The sequence below is a fragment of the Scardinius erythrophthalmus genome (genome assembly GCF_964197995.2).
Source record: "Scardinius erythrophthalmus genome assembly, chromosome: 23".
Lineage (NCBI taxonomy): Eukaryota > Metazoa > Chordata > Actinopteri > Cypriniformes > Leuciscidae > Scardinius > Scardinius erythrophthalmus.
The window spans coordinates 31282598-31300950 of NC_138243.1; the positions used below are offsets into that span (position 1 = coordinate 31282598).

At 36.8% G+C, this 18353-nt stretch overlaps 1 protein-coding gene across 1 annotated transcript in view; it reads left to right on the forward strand.

The window, feature by feature from the left end:
- Positions 1-10341: 10341 nt before the first annotated feature.
- The window catches only part of glis3 (GLIS family zinc finger 3), a gene marked incomplete at both ends in the record, with an annotated part of 39761 nt that continues 31749 nt past the window's right edge, over positions 10342-18353 (forward strand). Inside the window, 3 exons of the mRNA XM_081353960.1 lie at positions 10342-10603; positions 14949-15126; positions 16741-17099. Coding sequence (XP_081210086.1) covers positions 10342-10603; positions 14949-15126; positions 16741-17099 — 799 coding nt within the window. The remainder of the gene's footprint in view (positions 10604-14948; positions 15127-16740; positions 17100-18353) is intronic.

The window sequence follows — 18353 nt, forward strand, 5'->3', positions numbered from 1 at the left end:
GATACTGATAATTAATCTCTCAAACCCCTTTATCTAAAGCTCTCTACATAACCGCTAGACTCGCGTGTCCTCCATGTCTGTAGTTTTTTAACACTTTTCACTCGTGTTTGCAGTTCTAACCGAATCCTCGTCCAACGCGCGATGGGTTGTGGGCAATATTAGCCGTTAGAGTGCGCATTGATCTGCGCTTCGGATTCTGACCGGAAATAGTAGACCATCCGGGTATCTTTGGAACACTCATTTTCAACATACTACGATTTGGGACATACTAATTCTATTTTTGAATACTATTTAGGATGGATGGTATGCGAATTGGGACGCAGCAATTGACTGAGAACAATTAAATATATTCGGTGAATATAATGTTTTTAATTTTAAGCGAAGACTTTAAAGGGATGGTTTGGAATAAAATCAACCTAGGGTCCTTTGCACCATGACCTCGAGTCAAACACCCCCCAGAAGCCTTTTTTCCCTTGGTCGAACATTATTAAAGTTAGAGCTTATTTAGAGATATCAGCCGGATGGTTTAGTGCAGGTGCTAATGGATCCTATGATGTATCTGGTAAATTACCGCACTAATAATGCCCAGAATGGCACCAGACTTCTACAGTACTACAAATAGGTTCTGTACTCATAAAACAAGGCATTGGAAAGTTTGTAAGTACATCAGGAGTTTATTTAAATAACACTTGCCTGACGGCTAATGCTACCGCTAAACCGGACGTCGACGTCACTTCCGTGATTTGGGAAAAGCCTGTAAAAATCCTGCAGAAAGCGATGCATAGGGATGTAGTGTAACGACGCCCAGTTCCAGGAATGCACTAATATTTTGTTGGTAGTTCCAGTTTGCAACAATTATTAGTTAACACTAAGTTGTCAACACTTCGGAAAACATAATTCGTCGTTACACTACATCAGTGGTTTTCAAACTTTTTCAAGAGCGACCCTTTTTTTTATTTTTTTTTATTGACGCGACCCATAGGCCTATATAGGCCTATTCTTAAGCCTTTTGTTAACAACCGCTTTTGATGATGCACGTGCAGTGGCTTATCCGTGACGCGATCGTAACGCAAAGTTGATTCTGCACTCTTTTGATCTAGCTAAAGCTACAGGGATGCTAATGAACCGGTAAACCATTAACCATTGTAAGAATTTTAACCAATTAATAGCCTACTATCGTTTGCTGTATGCTTAAAAAATTCACTAAAAATATTCCACAACAAATCCTTTAAATTTAATGATATTCAGAACAGAACAAGAATGAAAATATATATATATCTATAAACAAGCCAAAGCGAAATAATTTAAAGCGAAAGTGAAAGTAAGCGGCGTTGGGCACATGTAACTCTCTCATTCGAATACATTTTTTTCCATATTCGCGATTTATTTGGATGCTAAACTATTATTTATTATAGGCTTATAAGAAAAAATGAAAATGATTATCCCCCCAAATTTTAAATATTTATTAGGCTTCAAAAAATATAAAAACTTTTAATTTAAGTGAACTTAAAACAAACCTTACATAAACCCATTATAAATGTCATATTTACCTGTGCCTTTCCTGTCTAACAAGTATGAAATATACAAAAAATTTAATATGATTATCAAAACATTCTGCACTGCATAAATTATAAACTAAATATAGATAAATCCTTATTAAAGCTACAAGCATTCTTTAGTCAAGAGCAGTTAGTAATTTTCTCCGAGAATTAGCTGCTGCCACTTTAGGACCAGCCACAGCTGACGATCTCACGCATCCCATTCTCTCACTACTCTTTACTTTAATTTAAGATTTTATTTAACTCATTTAAGACTGTTATTGTGAGGATACTCGACAAAACGGACATGGCATACATGTGTGTTGTTCGTTCTAGCACGAAAGAGAACTTGATACTGGCGCGCGTCTATCTGTGGGTCGTGTGTGTGTGTGTGTGTGTGTGTGTGTGTGTGTGTCAGGAGGACATTCACTGACAGCGCGTTCTCTTTTGTCTTGTCGCGCATGAAAAAGCATTTGCACGAATAAGAGCGGGATCATATAACGATAGCTTAGTTACTGTTGTTGTTTCTGGCGTTTCATCGCCTGTGCCGCAAACGCGATACCACGGAGGAGCAGGACCGAGCCTATGTCGATGCGTCCGCGTCCGGGAACATCGCGTGCACACTATATAAACAAATTATAGCAAACGGGATTTTGGATTTTGAAAAGTGGGGAGGACATGTCCCCCCCTGTCCCCATAGGAAATTACGCTCGTGGGCTTCTTTGTACTTCACTCACGTTCCAATATCGATCCCTCTTCAGAAAATCACCCTCTTCACATGCGCAAAAATGTGCTTGGAAACATCACAGTGGAGCGGTGCTTACGCTGAATGGCACGAACTGTAGGCTATTGACTATTTAAACAGAGCAGTGTAATTTTTATGTGAGGTTGACTATTTTATTTTGATAATGAACCGGCTGCGATGTCAAGATTGCAATGCTGGAATGCGTGTGAGGCGCCACCGGCACGATGGAATCATTTAAATATACTCCGTTATTTTGTTCAGGACATCATTCGAAACTGCAAAGTATTTATTTATATTTGTGTACACTCGCAATAAAACACAACATTGTGCTTTTGTAAAATAAAGAAAACAAACAAACTGCGGTCTCGGTTTCCTTTCCGTCAACTTGTTTGTGAGGCGCCGCGCCAAACGAACCAAACTCAGCAGCATGCTGTCAGTTTTTTCTTTCGTTTTATTAATCTATTAATTGTTTAAATAGCCATATTGTGTGTGTTTCTTTTATATAGACTATGGTTTAATGAAAACAAATTTTGTTTTTTAATTTAATTATATTTTCCTTAAATCATCCTGGCGACCCATATTTTAAGTCTCGCGACCCACCCGAGGGTCGCGACCCAGGGTTTGAAAACCACTGCACTACATCCTTATGAATCGCTTTTCCCAAACCACTGAAGCGACGTCGACGTCCGGGTTAGCGGTAGCATTAGCCGTCAGGCAAGTGTTATTTAAATTAACTCCTGATGTACTTACAAACTTTCCAATGCCTTGTTTTATGAGTACAGAACCTATTTGTAGTACTGTAGAAGTCTGGTGCCATTCTGGGCATTATTAGTGGAGTAATTTACCAGATACATCATAGGATCCGTTAGCGCCTGCACTAAACCATCCGGCTGATATCTCTAAATAAGCTCTAACTCTAATAATGTTCGACCAAGGGAAAAAAGGCTTCTGGGGGGTGTTTGGCTCGAGGTCATGGTGCACAGGACCCTAGGTTGATTTTACCCCAAACTATCCCTTTAAGCTATGATTAGTACAATTATTCCACAATTTTTCAAAATTAATTTTTTTTTACAGTGAAATTTCTGCCAATAGGGTCAAAAAAATAAGTGGATTTTTCTGACCTTACTGGCAGATATTTGTTCTTGTTTTAGGCACAAACTAAAATGTTTTTTTCAGAAAACAATATCGTAAGTCACTTACTTACTGTAAAAGTATTTTGATAGAATGTTTAGATATTTGTGCTGGAAAACAAGATAAAAATACTGAGGAATATTTTTATTGCAGTATGATGATGATAATTATGTGTATGACACCTCACAAACAGAAGTTTATCACTAAAGCCAACAGCTGTTTAACGTCACAGACTCAAAGAGCTCCGACTGTAAAGCGGTCAGTCGTTAACAGTGTTGCTTTCAATGCTTTTAATTAGGAAAACATGAGTAATAACCCTGGAGGAGCAGGAGAGGACCTGAAAGAACACACACACACTGCTCGCTTCAAAATTACACTTTATTGGGTTCATGAAAACTGTGCTGACATATTTTATTGGATTTTGAAGAACTATGTTGACACGGTGAATTTCATAGGATGTTTAATGCGAGTTTTGTGCAAAGACGGCGCTCGCAAACACAGTTTTCTGGGGTCGATTCTCCGCTCTCTCCGCCACAATAAAAAGCAAACAAAACGAAATCAAATCATATACTTTGATCAATCGCCATGCTCCTCAAAATCAAATAACCATAAATAACTCAAAAAAGCAGTTCCAGTTGCCTTCATGACACGTTTTAGGATGAAAAATGAGCAGAATGAAGGCAGATTTCATGATCTTTCAGATCCGTGTGTGTCTCTCTCTGGCCTTTAGTCACATGATAAGATTTCTGAGGGTCACAGTATCTTTCTAAGGTCACAGTTGTGTTAGACACATTTCCAAATGACAGATAAAATACTGTAAAGTCTGACTGCGCAGATTTAACACCAACAAAAATATGATTAGAGAATACGAGAAATATATTTTCCTTTAAGCTATTTCAATAATTTCAGGGTTATTATTGTTGACTAAAACTAAAACCATTTTTTTTTTTTTTGAAATAAAATAAACATTACCTGAAATAATAAAAAAAAAACGTATTTTATTTAGGAAAGTTCCAAGGCAACATTTCTCGTTTTTGTTTAAACTGAAACTAAATAAACTAAAACTTAATAAAAACTATACAGACAATTAGACTTACCAAAAATATAAATAAAAAACACAAAATTACTAAAACTAAAACCATTAAAAAATATTTTCATTACTTGAAATAAAATAAAAGATATTTCTATAAAATAAAAATATTTCAACTAGTTGCCATGGCAATATTTCTAAACTATGTAATAAAACTATAAACGTATTTACAAAAACATAACTCCACAGGCCTAACACAACACTGTATTCATTATGACATTATATTATCATTACTTTTAACCACTTCATGTCTTGAATACATTAATTAGTCTATTGTTTATTTAATCTATTTGTCTGTCTGTATATGTATGTAATAGTCCTGCACTGTCTTTGTATTGTGACCTGATCCATGTCTTGAGCATTTCAATAAGCTGTGCAAATGACAAATAATATGAACTCATTTGCATTTTAATGTCACCAAAACAAACACTCCCCTACCCAAGAGGACCACACCCCTATCTTGAAAGCTCCGCCCCTAAATTCACAAACATGCTCTGCAACACAGGCACCTCCCCCTCATGATTGGACACACCCCTTATTGGCTACAAGTATGTTCTGGTGTTCAAATCCACTTTTAAAGGAACACGCCGACTTTTTGACCCACCGCTAGCCTAGCTTAGCACAAACACTGGAGGTAAATGGCTCCAGCTAGCATACTGCTCCCAATAAGTGACAAAATAACGCCAACATTTTCCTATTTACATGTTGTGATGTGTATAGTCACAGTGTGTACAAATAACAAGGTCACATGAGACACAGCCATCTTCTAACCGTATACATACTGGGAACTATATTCTCAGAAGGCGAAGCACTGCTACTTCTGCGGAGTGATATAGTTCCCAGTATGTATACGGTTAGAAGATGGCTGTGTCTCATGTGACCTTGTTATTTGTACACGCTGTGACTATACACATCACAACATGTCAATAGGAAAATGTTGGCGTTATTTTGTCACTTATTGGGAGCAGTATGCTAGCTGGAGCCATTTACCTCCAGTGTTTGTGCTAAGCTAGGCTAGCGGTGGGTGCGTCAGACAGAGTTACGGCACACACAGAGATGAGAAGGACTTGAGTATGGACTTATCTAACTCTGGGGGATACAGTGAACAAGCTAAAGTCCCAAAAAGTCGCCGTGTTCCTTTAACAGCGTTTCTCAGAAATCGCTCACTGCACCTTTAAGTGCTCTCGTATCCTCAAGTTTCTAGAAAGTCTGAGGGATTGTGGGTTCATGGCTGGTCTGTCCAATAGTCTTTATAACTCACAACATAACCGGATAACAGGAGGGAAAATTAGTCCTGAGAATTTCTAAAAACTAAAAACATAATCTCTACCTAATGAGTTTCTCACTGAAATACTGTAGATATTACGAGTGCAATGCATGGGACTTTAATGGCTTTTTTAATTTCTTCTTGTGTATCTGTTCAACCCAGGTTATTAATTAAGTGATAAACTGATATTGTCTAAGCCGATATTTGGTCATTTTTAAAAAATGATTCAGAATCAGCTAACGTTTGCAACCACTAAAACTAGTGTTTTGCAATTGCAAATAGTGCTAAACATTGCAGCATTATAATGGATAAATAATGCAATTAAAAATGCAATTATATATCATAATTATAATGGCTAAATATTATAATGGAAATGCATTCATGTTTGAATTTTCCGAAGTGTTATGTCATAAATGATGGAAAATTGCCAGAGAAAGAGTTAAAACTAAATCCATTAAACAATGCAAGGTTGAAATCACTCTGGTTCTTGTGTGAACGGGCCTTCAGTCCGTGACATTCACACTGTGTGTGACATTATCCAGCAGAAATTAGTTCTCGGAGCCTTTAAAACGGGTGCCGCACTCTCGATTAATCACAGGAGAGACGCTCTCGCTGTCTGAGCATTATATTCATGAAGAAACCTTTAGATGCAGCACATGATCCGAGAGGTCAATGCGAAGCACCTTCGTCTGTATGTCTGTGACTTATTGAGTAAGGGTTTTCATGAACATTTGCATTCCGGCTCTTCATAAACACCCATTGTGTTTGAATACTGAACGGCTTAATGTAAATGATGACAGGAATAATTCCTTCTCTCTGATGAATCTAGCAGAGCGTGACATTAATCATATAACGGGTCATACGCTGTTCAACATGTGTGCTAGACCTGCTATTACAAAACTCCTTTCTCATGAAACACACACAGATTGACCAGGTGATTTGATGATGCTTTCTTTATGGAAATGAATTCAGATGAAAACATTGTGGTGTGTGTTCTTCCACTGCCCTCTGCTGGAGAAACCAGCTCCAACAACATCTCCAGCACATCACAGGCTTTCTGGAGGATATTTGAGGACATTTGCACATTTAACATTTTAAAATGTTCTCCACACTGAGGTAAAATGGTTCTTTTAAGAACTGATCGCTGAAAGATCTTCACTGTAAAATCCCTTATTTTTTACAGTAGTTTGTTTCAGATCTGTGAAAAAACTTTTGCAACTGTTGTAAACATGCTAAACACTGCAACATTTTGGCTACATAATGCAATTAAAATATATCAGCATTGTTAAATACTGCAATTAAAAATATTTCAGCATTATAATAATGCAATTAAAAATATACCAGCATTATAATGGCTAAATAATGCAATGCAATTCACATGGCATTGATAAATTTGAGAATAATTTATTTCAATATTTGCACCCACCAAAAGCCTTTCTAATTTTTTTTTTTTTTTTTTTTTTGGGTGAATTTCGTAAAGTAGCCTATTATTATAGCAAATAAGTGATCATTTAATTTAAGCATTAAGGCCAGTGTCATTTTAGTATATGTTAATTTTAGTACTGTAGTATATATTTTCATTTTAATTTTAGTTAAAGTTTTAGTCATTTTGCTCTGTGCTTTTGCCATTTGCCTGTCTATTTTTATTTCAGTTTTAATAATTCAAAATAAAAACATGTTATTTTAGTTAGTTGCCATTGCATTACTCATTTTTATTTTATCATCTGCATTACTAATTTTGTTTTATTTCAGCTTTATTTCGATTAATGAAAACCTCCATTTCAATAGATTAGATTTAGTTAACACTGGTATTATAATGAAACCCTTTCAAAAGTCTAGTTGCACCTAATGACTGTCTGACAGTCCCGTCTCAGCTCTGCATTAGTGTGAACAGATTATTATAGAGCAAAACACAAACCCCTAATTAGAATATAATGAAGGCAGTGAGTGAATCAGGCCTGTTAGGAGTCAGTAAACACACTTTTCACGTCTTACAGTCACTTCTGCCCTGTGAGTTCCACTAGAGGCCAGCATTTAATTCACGTTTGGTCACCCTGAACACACAATACATCCAGACCAACAGCATCTCCATGTGAATCATGTAATAATACAGGGCTTTTATTAGACGTTGCGTTCGCTCAAGTCTCCTGTAGAATAAACAACCATGTTGCCATGAGAACAAGCAGCAGAACTCACTGAGCAAACACTCAAAGTGCCAGTGAAAGTGCAGCACAGTGAGTGTGGACCGGAAACACACAGGTATCAGTGCAAAACCCCATCAGACCAGCTCAGGTGGATTTGGGGGAACAGGTAGAAACGTTTAAGAAGTGCTCATTGAAAAACAGCTAGACTCTAACACTTTACAATTAGGTTTACATTAGTTAACATGAACTAACAATGAACAATACTTCTAATCTACAGCATTATTCAATCTTAGTTAATGTTAATCACAGCATTTACTAATGTTAGCATACAACTTTTGATGCATTATATAGTAGTTAATGCACTGTGAACTAACATTATTTTTCCACTAGGTAACATTGACAAAGATAGATGTTTTATAAAATATTGCTCAATATTAGCTAATGCACTAACTAATTAGGACTTATTGTAAAGTGTAACCAATTCATTTAGATGCTTTATTAAAATAAATTGTACTAGCAGCATTTACAAGCCAAAAGACAAACACAAGGTCACATGTGAGATGCATTACAAAACTAATCGAAACTAGACATCAAACTATCATTCAAATCAGTTATGCATTCTAGTTTAAGAATGTTATGCATCGCATGAATATAAAAATGCGTAATGCAAACACTTGTTTAATTATTGCTCATAAATAACGCGCGTTGATCGCAAACGAATCCAAATATGGTGCTTAAAAAGCGTGCTGATGATGTAATGATGCCAAACATTCACATGATGGAGGTTTTCTGGGGCAAAAGGGCAAAATGAGTCTGATCTACCCGCCCATGACAACCATCACCAACCCACACACAACAGCGGCAGCAACAGCTCACGATCACAGTCACATTCACTCAACATGAACACACTTTAAACACGCTAAAACTCCGCTGAAACTCGCCGAGATCGATCCCGATCGACGATGACGTCACCGCGGCAGACGATCGACTGAACTGGTTTATTTCATAGAGGTGTCATGAGGAGACTTTAACAGGTGAGTTTACCAACACAGTGGGAGTCAGGACACGCCAAACTGACGTGTTTTATCAACTACTGTAAAGTGTGTCGATCTCATTTTAATTTAAAATTAAACGAGTTAAATAAATGTAAAATTATTTTGCGCGCGAAGAAAGACGGTTGAAGTTTTGACGGCTTCAAAATGCGTTTATTTTACATTATTGATTTTATTAGGCTATTTCTAACAATGTAAGAAAATTAATCGTAATAATGTAATAGCATTTATTGCAAACCGAACAACTTATAAAACGAAATCTTCAATGGACCCTTTTCACAGATTGATAAAGCTTTTTAACGGTCATCGACATTGCAAATCCTGCAGTCATATATATATATATATATATATATATATATATATATATATTTTTTTTTTTTAAGTACATTTATAACATTATTGTATTGTATTATATTAACTATTTAACACTTGTGAGGGTGTTTCTAATACAGCGGCTGTGTGAGTGGCAGTAAAGTTTACATCTTTCTCTCTTCTGACTGCAATTATAAATCTCTCTCTATTTTTTCCCCTCTTTTTGAAAGTTGTGAAACACTATCATGGAGTTTTTCTTTTGCTATGTGAGAAAATGGGTAAACAAAAAATATATTTATTAAATAAATATACATTCACCGCTAGAAGTTTACCCAACTATGACGACTTCCGCTTCTGAGAAACACTGAATGTGAAAAGGGTCCATACTGTAGGCCTATCTCACTGTTAACATTAAAAATATATCTAATTTTTGCAAATATTTTTGATGCTGTTTAGTTCATCCTGAGCGTCAAAACAAACTACTTATCCAACTAGTCACTTGTAACTTTGCTGTAGTTCATGTAATTCCCTTACAATGATGGTATCCATACCATGGTATATTTAGATACGTTTTGACCTTCTGTGTTAAAGTTAGTGTTTTGGCCTTCAGTCCTGTTTATTAATATTAATTAATTTTATTTATGAAAACGAAGATTTTTGAAAACGCTCTCCAAAGTGGATAAATTTGAAAATGCTGTTTTTGCGCTGTAGTGTGGACTGTCAAAACTGAGGTATTTAAAAACAATGACGTAAGTTTAGTCATGTGACGCATATTGTACCAATAGATATTGATGTTTATACCGGTATTGTGTCTGTTATGTGCGATTCACTTTCACCCTGTTGCTAAATGGGTTACTTTACACACTCTTCATATCACAGTCCTGCAGATATGACAGAATTTACTCTCATTTGCTGTCCTGCGGTAAAACATGAGAGCGGTTGCGTTTTAGATGGTGACAATGGTGACCTATTGAAATCTGACTAGGCTTCATGTTCATCAGGTGACTGACATATAAATCTGAAGATGATGTCTTGTGTCGCCCCATCAGAGCAGTGACGGACATGAACGGGAAAGGCTGTAATCTGATGGTTTCTCCCTGCAGTATGGCTCAGGTGCCTCAGCTGAGGATCCACACGGGTCACTCCTCTTCCCCGTCACTCCATCCCGACTCCACCTCTGGAAGCTCGGCCCTCAGTCTCCGCCGGCAGGTGCTGATCAATGGGAAGTTGGGCTTTCCACAGTCGTCACGTCCTCAAGCTCCGTCACTTTCACTCCCAGCATCCTCCTCCAAACAGTCTGTTCGACCCAGCTGCACGGACAATGGTAAGAAAAAATCAAGAATAAACATCTCAGGTTTAAAGGCATAGAATTTGCTGTGACAGAATATCCTGGCGTGTTCAATGGCTTTGAAATTATGGAAACTTGTTTACTTTTTATCTCATAATTGCGAGTTTACAGAATTCTGCGTTAACATTTCTCAATTGTTTTTTTTTGTTCCTACCATGGAATAAAAATAAATAAAGGCAATTATGCCCAATTTTCTTGCATTTGCAAGTTTACATCCGGTAATTCTGTTATTTTTTGTTTTCCCACAGAATATTTTTTTTTTTTACGAATTTATATCTCTTAATTGCAAGATATAAACTCATAATTTAGTTTACATCTCGCAATTCTGACTTTTTTCGCTGTATTTTGAGTTTGCATCTCGCAATTGTTTTTGTTTTTTTACCTCACAATTCAGATTTTTTTTCTCATATGTGCAAGTTTATATCTCGCAATTGCAAGTTATACACTTTTAATTGAGAGATTACATCTTGCAATTCTGAGTTTACATTTACAAATTCGTTTTTTTTTTCTGCCATGGAATAAAAAATAAAAAAGGTAATTGCAATTTTTTTTTATATCTCACAATTATGACTTTTTTTCTTGGAATTGTGTGGAAAAAAGTCAGAATTGTGAGGAAAAAGTCACAATTACCTTTTTTAACCACAGTTTACCTTTTTTTTTTGTGGCAGAAATGAGCTTCCACATGAAAGTGCAGGCGATGTTCATAATTTAAGAGGGACACCTGGACAGTGTGGATGAAATAGGCCGTATCTCCATCCCTGCTCAGCCCAGTGAGCCACAACACCAGACTTGATGCTTTGAATTAGATAACGGACAATCCAGCATCCCCACTCACATTTAAATAGCACTTCCAGCCTTCAGTTCCTCTCGCACTGTCAGATATAACAGGCATTTCAACACAAGTGGACTTGAAGTCCTATGTATATAATACAGGTTAATAAAGTCAACATGAAACCCATTTACGGTGTGCTTTGAAATGACTTTCCTCCTGCCGACATTATCGATGCCCGATATAGAGACATTTTCACCATTAAATCAATTAATCATTGGTAAAATCATGAAGAAAAGTGAGTTGGAACACATTTTCTAGGGATGCACCATTGTGAAAATTTTGTCCAATACCTCTTTATATTTGAAAGCCGATAACCGATATATCGGCCGATAAATCTAAATCCAAATCTTTATATAATTTTTGAGAGCCTGATTACAAAAACAAAAGTCTTACCATTAAAATCCACGTCACAAGCACACAGTTATGATGTTCTCATTATAATTTTTTGTAGCCGATATTGACAGACTTGCGCTGCACATGTTGCACTGAACTGTATTTGCCTTTTTTGAAGTCATTTCAATCATATTTCAAGAAATTCAAAATCAGCATCTGAAGTGTCTCAGCTGAAGGAAATAATCCATTATTTATCAGTTTTAATACAACGGCCAAATTTTCTTATCAGGCCGATAACATCAAAAATGAACATATATCGGCTGATACGATATGGTGGCCGATATATTGTGCATCCCTAGCATTTTCATGTTGACTTGAAGTCAAAACATGTTTATTTCTGAAGCGCTTTATACAATACAGATCGTTTCAAAGCAGCTTCACAGTAATAAACAAGAAAAAAATAGTTTCAATATCAGTTCAGATTCAGATTCTGCTATAAGCAGCTCTACAGAAGACAATAGTGTCATTTTAGTTCAGTTTTGATTTAGTTGATGTGAGCCGTTATTGATAGTGTCATAATCATAAACCTGCCTTGTTTTATTGAGATATAGTGACTCATCTGGTCTCGTCCTCCCCAAAAAACACAGATTTACACACTGGTTGATATATTTCATTTCAATACCGTCCAGCAGCTCCGGCCACGTCTTCTCCCCCAAACCCTCGCTCTCATATTTTTGATGATTAACCAAGCAGAAACTTGTACCTAAATGAGCCATGGAACCAAAGCAGAGAGAGAGAAACTCGTTAGTACTTAACAGAGCAGAAACGCTTCTCTGGCTTATAGGAATTCCATGACTATTCATGTGTTTCTGTTTGATAGAGAACAGGAATATCACAAAAAGCTCCAGTAAATAATTATAAAAAATGTTCATAGTTTAAATTAAACATTAAGTTGCTGTACAAAAATAATTGATGGCTGAAAATTACAGATTGATTTGTGATTTGTAACCCAGTATTGTTGATGCTCATTATCACTACTGAAACAAAATCTCAACCATTTACCTGTTATTTAATTACTTTGGCAACATTTAAAGTCACCATGAAATCAAAATGGACAATTTATTTTATTTTTATTTTTTTATGGAATGTTGAAGCATTTATTATAAAAGATTTATCCGTGCACAACCTGTCACTCACATGAGATCCACCAATTACAAAAAAACACAACCGTCCAATCAATTCCCCACGGACAAAATCAAGCCCCGCCCACATTTGTTCTTGTTCCAGAAGCGTTTCACTCAGATATACAGCACAATAGGGAAGAAACGACTAGCACGACTTCCCTTTAATGACGACTTTAATGCACAATTTTGCAGACCTCAATATATAAATTTGCTAAGCATGAAAAGACAGCAGAGGCCATCTTTATTCTCTTGTGCTTTGCAAACGATCTTGAAATATCTGCATTCTTTACGTGTAATTTGTAAACTTAAGACATTCTGGTGAAGTTGCTTCTAATCTACAACAGGAAAACAATAAAACAGTTTCTTCCACAAAGGTTGAATAAGCAGGAACAAGGAAATATTCTCAGAAGGCAAAGTTATGAACAAACGTTCTTCCAGCAACGTTAATAGAACGTTCGTGCAACGTTATCTGGTCTGTAATAATGTTCTCAAAACATAAACATTATTTATACGTTATTCATGGAAAGTTTTTACCTGAAACATTTAATTGGATGACGTTTTTTAAATGTAACAACTTGTTTCGGAATGTTCAGAGAACATTTAAAAGTAACATTTCCATAATGTGTGACGAATGGAATGTTCACTTAACGGTTTAAACATTTTAAAACATTTAGGAACTGATTTTCAGAACATCACAACTTAATGGGAACTTAATGCGCCCTGTGTCCATCAAAGCGCTTTTTCACGCGGCTGGCGTATTTTTCCAATTGTTTTCAATGGGAGCGCCGCGTTTTTTACAGGTCGCGAGAGTTGAAGAATGTTCAACTTTGGCTAAAACGCAGCACTCATCACTCACTTTTTATCCAACCGTCCAATCACAGTGGAGGAGGGGCGGGGCTAATACCACACCGACCAACCGCCACATTCTGCTTGTACAGCGTCAACAGACGACAACAACAAACATAATAACGCAACACAATCATTTAAAACAAGAGCCAGAGAAAATACGTTACATTGTATCGACATTTTAATATAGAATCAACACATAAACAAAATATGTGTGAAATGAGATACTAGTGACACTTTCGCAGATATTCTGTATCATAACAAGCAAAGCGTCTCAACTGAAAAAAGCGCCCATAGCTAGGCGTTTAGCAGAGCGGCTAGCGTTTTCAGCTGGCTAAAAACGCTGTGGTGGACACGCGGTGTTAGAGCATGTATTAGTTAGCTGAGGAGTAATCAGGACACGCCTCCGAACAGACCAATTATTGTTCTTTATGGGTTTTTGGGGTTTGGACTGATGGGTCCGTGAACCCGAGGTTACCCCGTGAGTCCCAGAGCTCCTCCTGTCTGACTTTAGGGGAAAATCAGGTCCATCGGAGACGTCCAATAGATTTCTCAGGCGGCGAAAGAACGCCACAGACACCAGTAATCACCGTGGGAGAATCTCAGAGTAAAACTGGGAACTGTGAAAAATATGATACACCGTTGTTTTTCCAGATGAGAAGTTGATCTTTTTACTCTTTTAATTCATTTTATAACTGTATCACATATCTCTTTTAATTTCTCTTATAACTGTTTTAATTTTCCTTGCTTTTATTTTGTGATTATTTTAATTCCTTCCTGTAAAGCACTTTGAATCACCATAGTGTATGAAATGTGCTATATAAATAAACTAGCCTTGCCTGTGCTGTACAAGGAAGGAGAATAAGTATATCTCCAGGGCAGAACAGCCTCTGATCGACTGAAAGGCACAGCTTGATGATTAGTTCTCTGCTGGAGTCTTTTACTGCCAGTTTTTCCTGCTCTGTAATGGCAAGATTTCATTCAGACAGTCTGAACTTTAGTATTATTACGTGACTTCTGGACGTTCCGCTCTTTTACAGAACTCGTACAGAAGATTTTATATGATACAAGCGTGAATTATCTTCATTCAGTCATGGGTTATAAATGTCTGATGACTCTTTCTCAGGTTACTTGTCTTTGGGGATGAACAGAAACGTTTTTGGGCCGTACGGCGGCTCAAACCTGCAGGTGACGAGTAACGCCATGCTGGTCCACAGTCTGGGTCCGGTTTCTCCATCCGTCACTCAAACTTCAGGCCAGAACAACCCGCCTCACTCACTCGCCGTTCCCTTCACTGATGCCAGGTAAATATCCTTAAAGAGAATACCTCATCAAACGTCCATATGACTTCTGCACTATATGCCTAATAGATCAATATACAAGTCTTCTTATTTTCCCCTCCAAAGCTCTCAAATCTCATCTAATTTATGCTTCTACATATTCAAACTTGGCACATCATAATTTACTCACATTCATGTTGCTCTATGACTTTCTTCTCTGAATCTGAAATGCACTGCAAAAGTCACATGGACAAGAAATCGACAACATACATATATATATATATATATATATATATATATATATATATATATATATATATATATATATATCAGGGTTATTGTTAACTAAAACTATTAAAAACATTTTGTTAACCGAAATAAAGCTAAACAATCAATTATAAATATTAGTTAAAAACCTTAAACCAAATAAAATGTACATTTTTTTCGATAAATAAAAACCTGAATTTCAGTCAATTTCAGAAAAGGCATGTGAAGATATTTTCATGCCGTGATAATTGCTTTTATCACCATATTGAATTAAGTTGTAGACACTTAAGTGTGAAGTTTAACTTTTTTCATACAACAAAAGGACATTTTAACATTTAACACTTAAATGCTATAAAATAATACACAAAAATGTATAAAGTAAACAAATGTTTTAAACAGATTAAAGTGCAAATGACAACAACTATTAAGAAACATGAAAATAGAATCAACGTATATATATATATAAATCAGGGTCATTGTTAACTAAAACTATTAAAAACATTTCTGTTTATTGAAATAAAGCTAAACAATTAATTAATTATTTAAAAATGTTGCCTTGGCTATAAACTGAAATAAGTTTTAAGTTGAAACACTAAAATTATCAACTGAAAACAGACAAAAACTTAAAATAACAAAAATAAAATAAAAATATATAGCAAGATAAAAAAAACTAAAACAAATAAAATGACGAAAGCACTAAAAAAGTAACTAAAATTAACATCCAAAAATATAAAAACTAATTCAAAATATTAAAGTCCCCCTGTAAAAAATAATTGTATCCATAAAACTCATCTTTGATCCTCAAAATTACACATTTAAACGTTTTTCCTTGAAACAAATTTCTTCATGCCTTAAAATATCTTGAATGTAACTCGACACCCTTGCCTCATTTAGTATGCATGGTTCTATGAATATGCAAATGAGCCCCGCCTCCACTCACTCACTCAGCTCAGAGATCCACTGGTTGACGATCACACGTTGATCTGATTGGTTACAAGGTAGTTTGTGACGTCAGAAACACCAGCGATTTCAAAGCGTGTTTTTGAGACTGTCTTTGGTTCACTGCAGTTTTAAGGAGGAAATACTCAGCAATGCTGTCGACTTATGAACTTACACATGGTTTGTCTTAAAGCAGATTAAACACACCACATAGACACATAAACAACATTAAAAGCTGGATTTTCACCACGGGGGGACTTTAGCTGAAAAAAGACAAAAACTTAAACTAAAATAAACATAAATAGCAATATTTAGAAAAAACTATAATAAAATGACAAAAGCAAAGAATATAAAAAATTAAAGCTAATTCAAAATATGAATAAACCTACAATAACAGATTTGGAGTGACATTAATGACACGATCTATTGCAGGTGTTTGCTGTCCAGAGAGTCTTTAGCCTCGACGACCCTCAGCCTCGCCGAGACCCAGTCGATCCGCAGCGGTAAACTGGACTGGCCGTACGGGTACCGGGTTCTGCCTCCTCTGGGTCTCACACACACATCAGAACCAGCGGATCTGAACCTCGTCCCAGAACCCCTCTCCAACCCCACATCTCTCCCTCATTACCTCTTCAAGGAGGACCACAGTCTCTCGTCCCGATCCAAGAAGAGAGCGCTGTCTTTATCTCCTCTCTCTGACGGACTCGGACTCGACCTCAACTCCATCATCAGAACCTCCCCGACCTCGCTAGTGGCGTATATAATTGGGTCTCGAAACTCTCCGGCATCGTGTCCGACCCCTGGAGAAAAAAAAACATGTTAAGTATACTTGCAGACAGACTAATTTAAGTCACGTCACCTTCATTTATACAGCGCTTTTAACAATACAGATTGTTTCAAAGCAGCTTTACACCGTGTGCTAACCAGACGCGAAAAGATTCCAGCGACAAATAATTTGTCTTGTGCGACTGCGAGATGCGTACAAATCAATCAAAACCAACAGCCAATCAGAACAGCGTGTGGGCGGAGTCAGCCAATCAGAACAGTGTGTGGGCGGAGTCTCGTGGCACCAGAGAGTAATCTTGACGGCACTCACGATAAAATGGATAAGTACATAATCAAATTCACAAATATTACACCATTTAAACATTATTAAAAATACATAGGCTGAGTTACTAAAACAGTCTTTGTCAAAGAATACACTTGTTTGTTCACAGTTTGAACGTTCTTATTTCCATTTGTTTAATTTCAAGATCTGAGGTGAATTCTCCACTGTTGCTTTTACAGCCTCAAAGCTGGAGCACTAAATGATATTCAGAGTCACATGACACGCTTTTAACATTAAATAAAGCACATAAACAGTGTCTGAGATTATCATCGTCACACTTTGTGTTTGTTGTTTCAGCGCGACGTCACAGAAAAATAGAAACCGTTTCTACAATAGAATCGTCGCGTGTCGCGGCTGGTTAGGACACACACTCTGATCAACATGGAGAAGAACCTTTTATCGCGCGCCGCGTCGCGTGTAGTTGGCACACGGTGTTACAGTGATAATAGAAAATTAAAGTAACAGAGATTGTTTTGGCTTTACAGCAGCTAAAGTTAGTTTTGATTGATTCACTTTCGTTGTAAAGATCATTAGTTATTAACTTAGGGGCCGCTAATGCCGAGTTCAGACTACACTATTTTCAAAGTAGTCGGGTCACTGTTCTTTTCACACTGCATGACTATCCAGGGTAACATTCAGTTGCTGGTGTGTTCACACTGCACGATGCATCGGCGACTGGAGGTTTCACACTGCATGACTTTCAGGAGGAAGAATCGCCGACAACTCCTGTCTGGCCCGCAAACTACGTTTCGCAACCAAACACACGCGAGAAGGAAATAACGCAAAATCCCGCGTGTGTAAGACCGCAGTTCTCGCGCGAGTTTGAAATTGTTATTAAAAATGATAGCCTGCAAGAAGCTTGCGATCCAAATTGTCTGTGCACTGATTTGCAGCGAAAAGGAGAAAAAGAAAAACATTATGCGTGAGGAAATGGCTG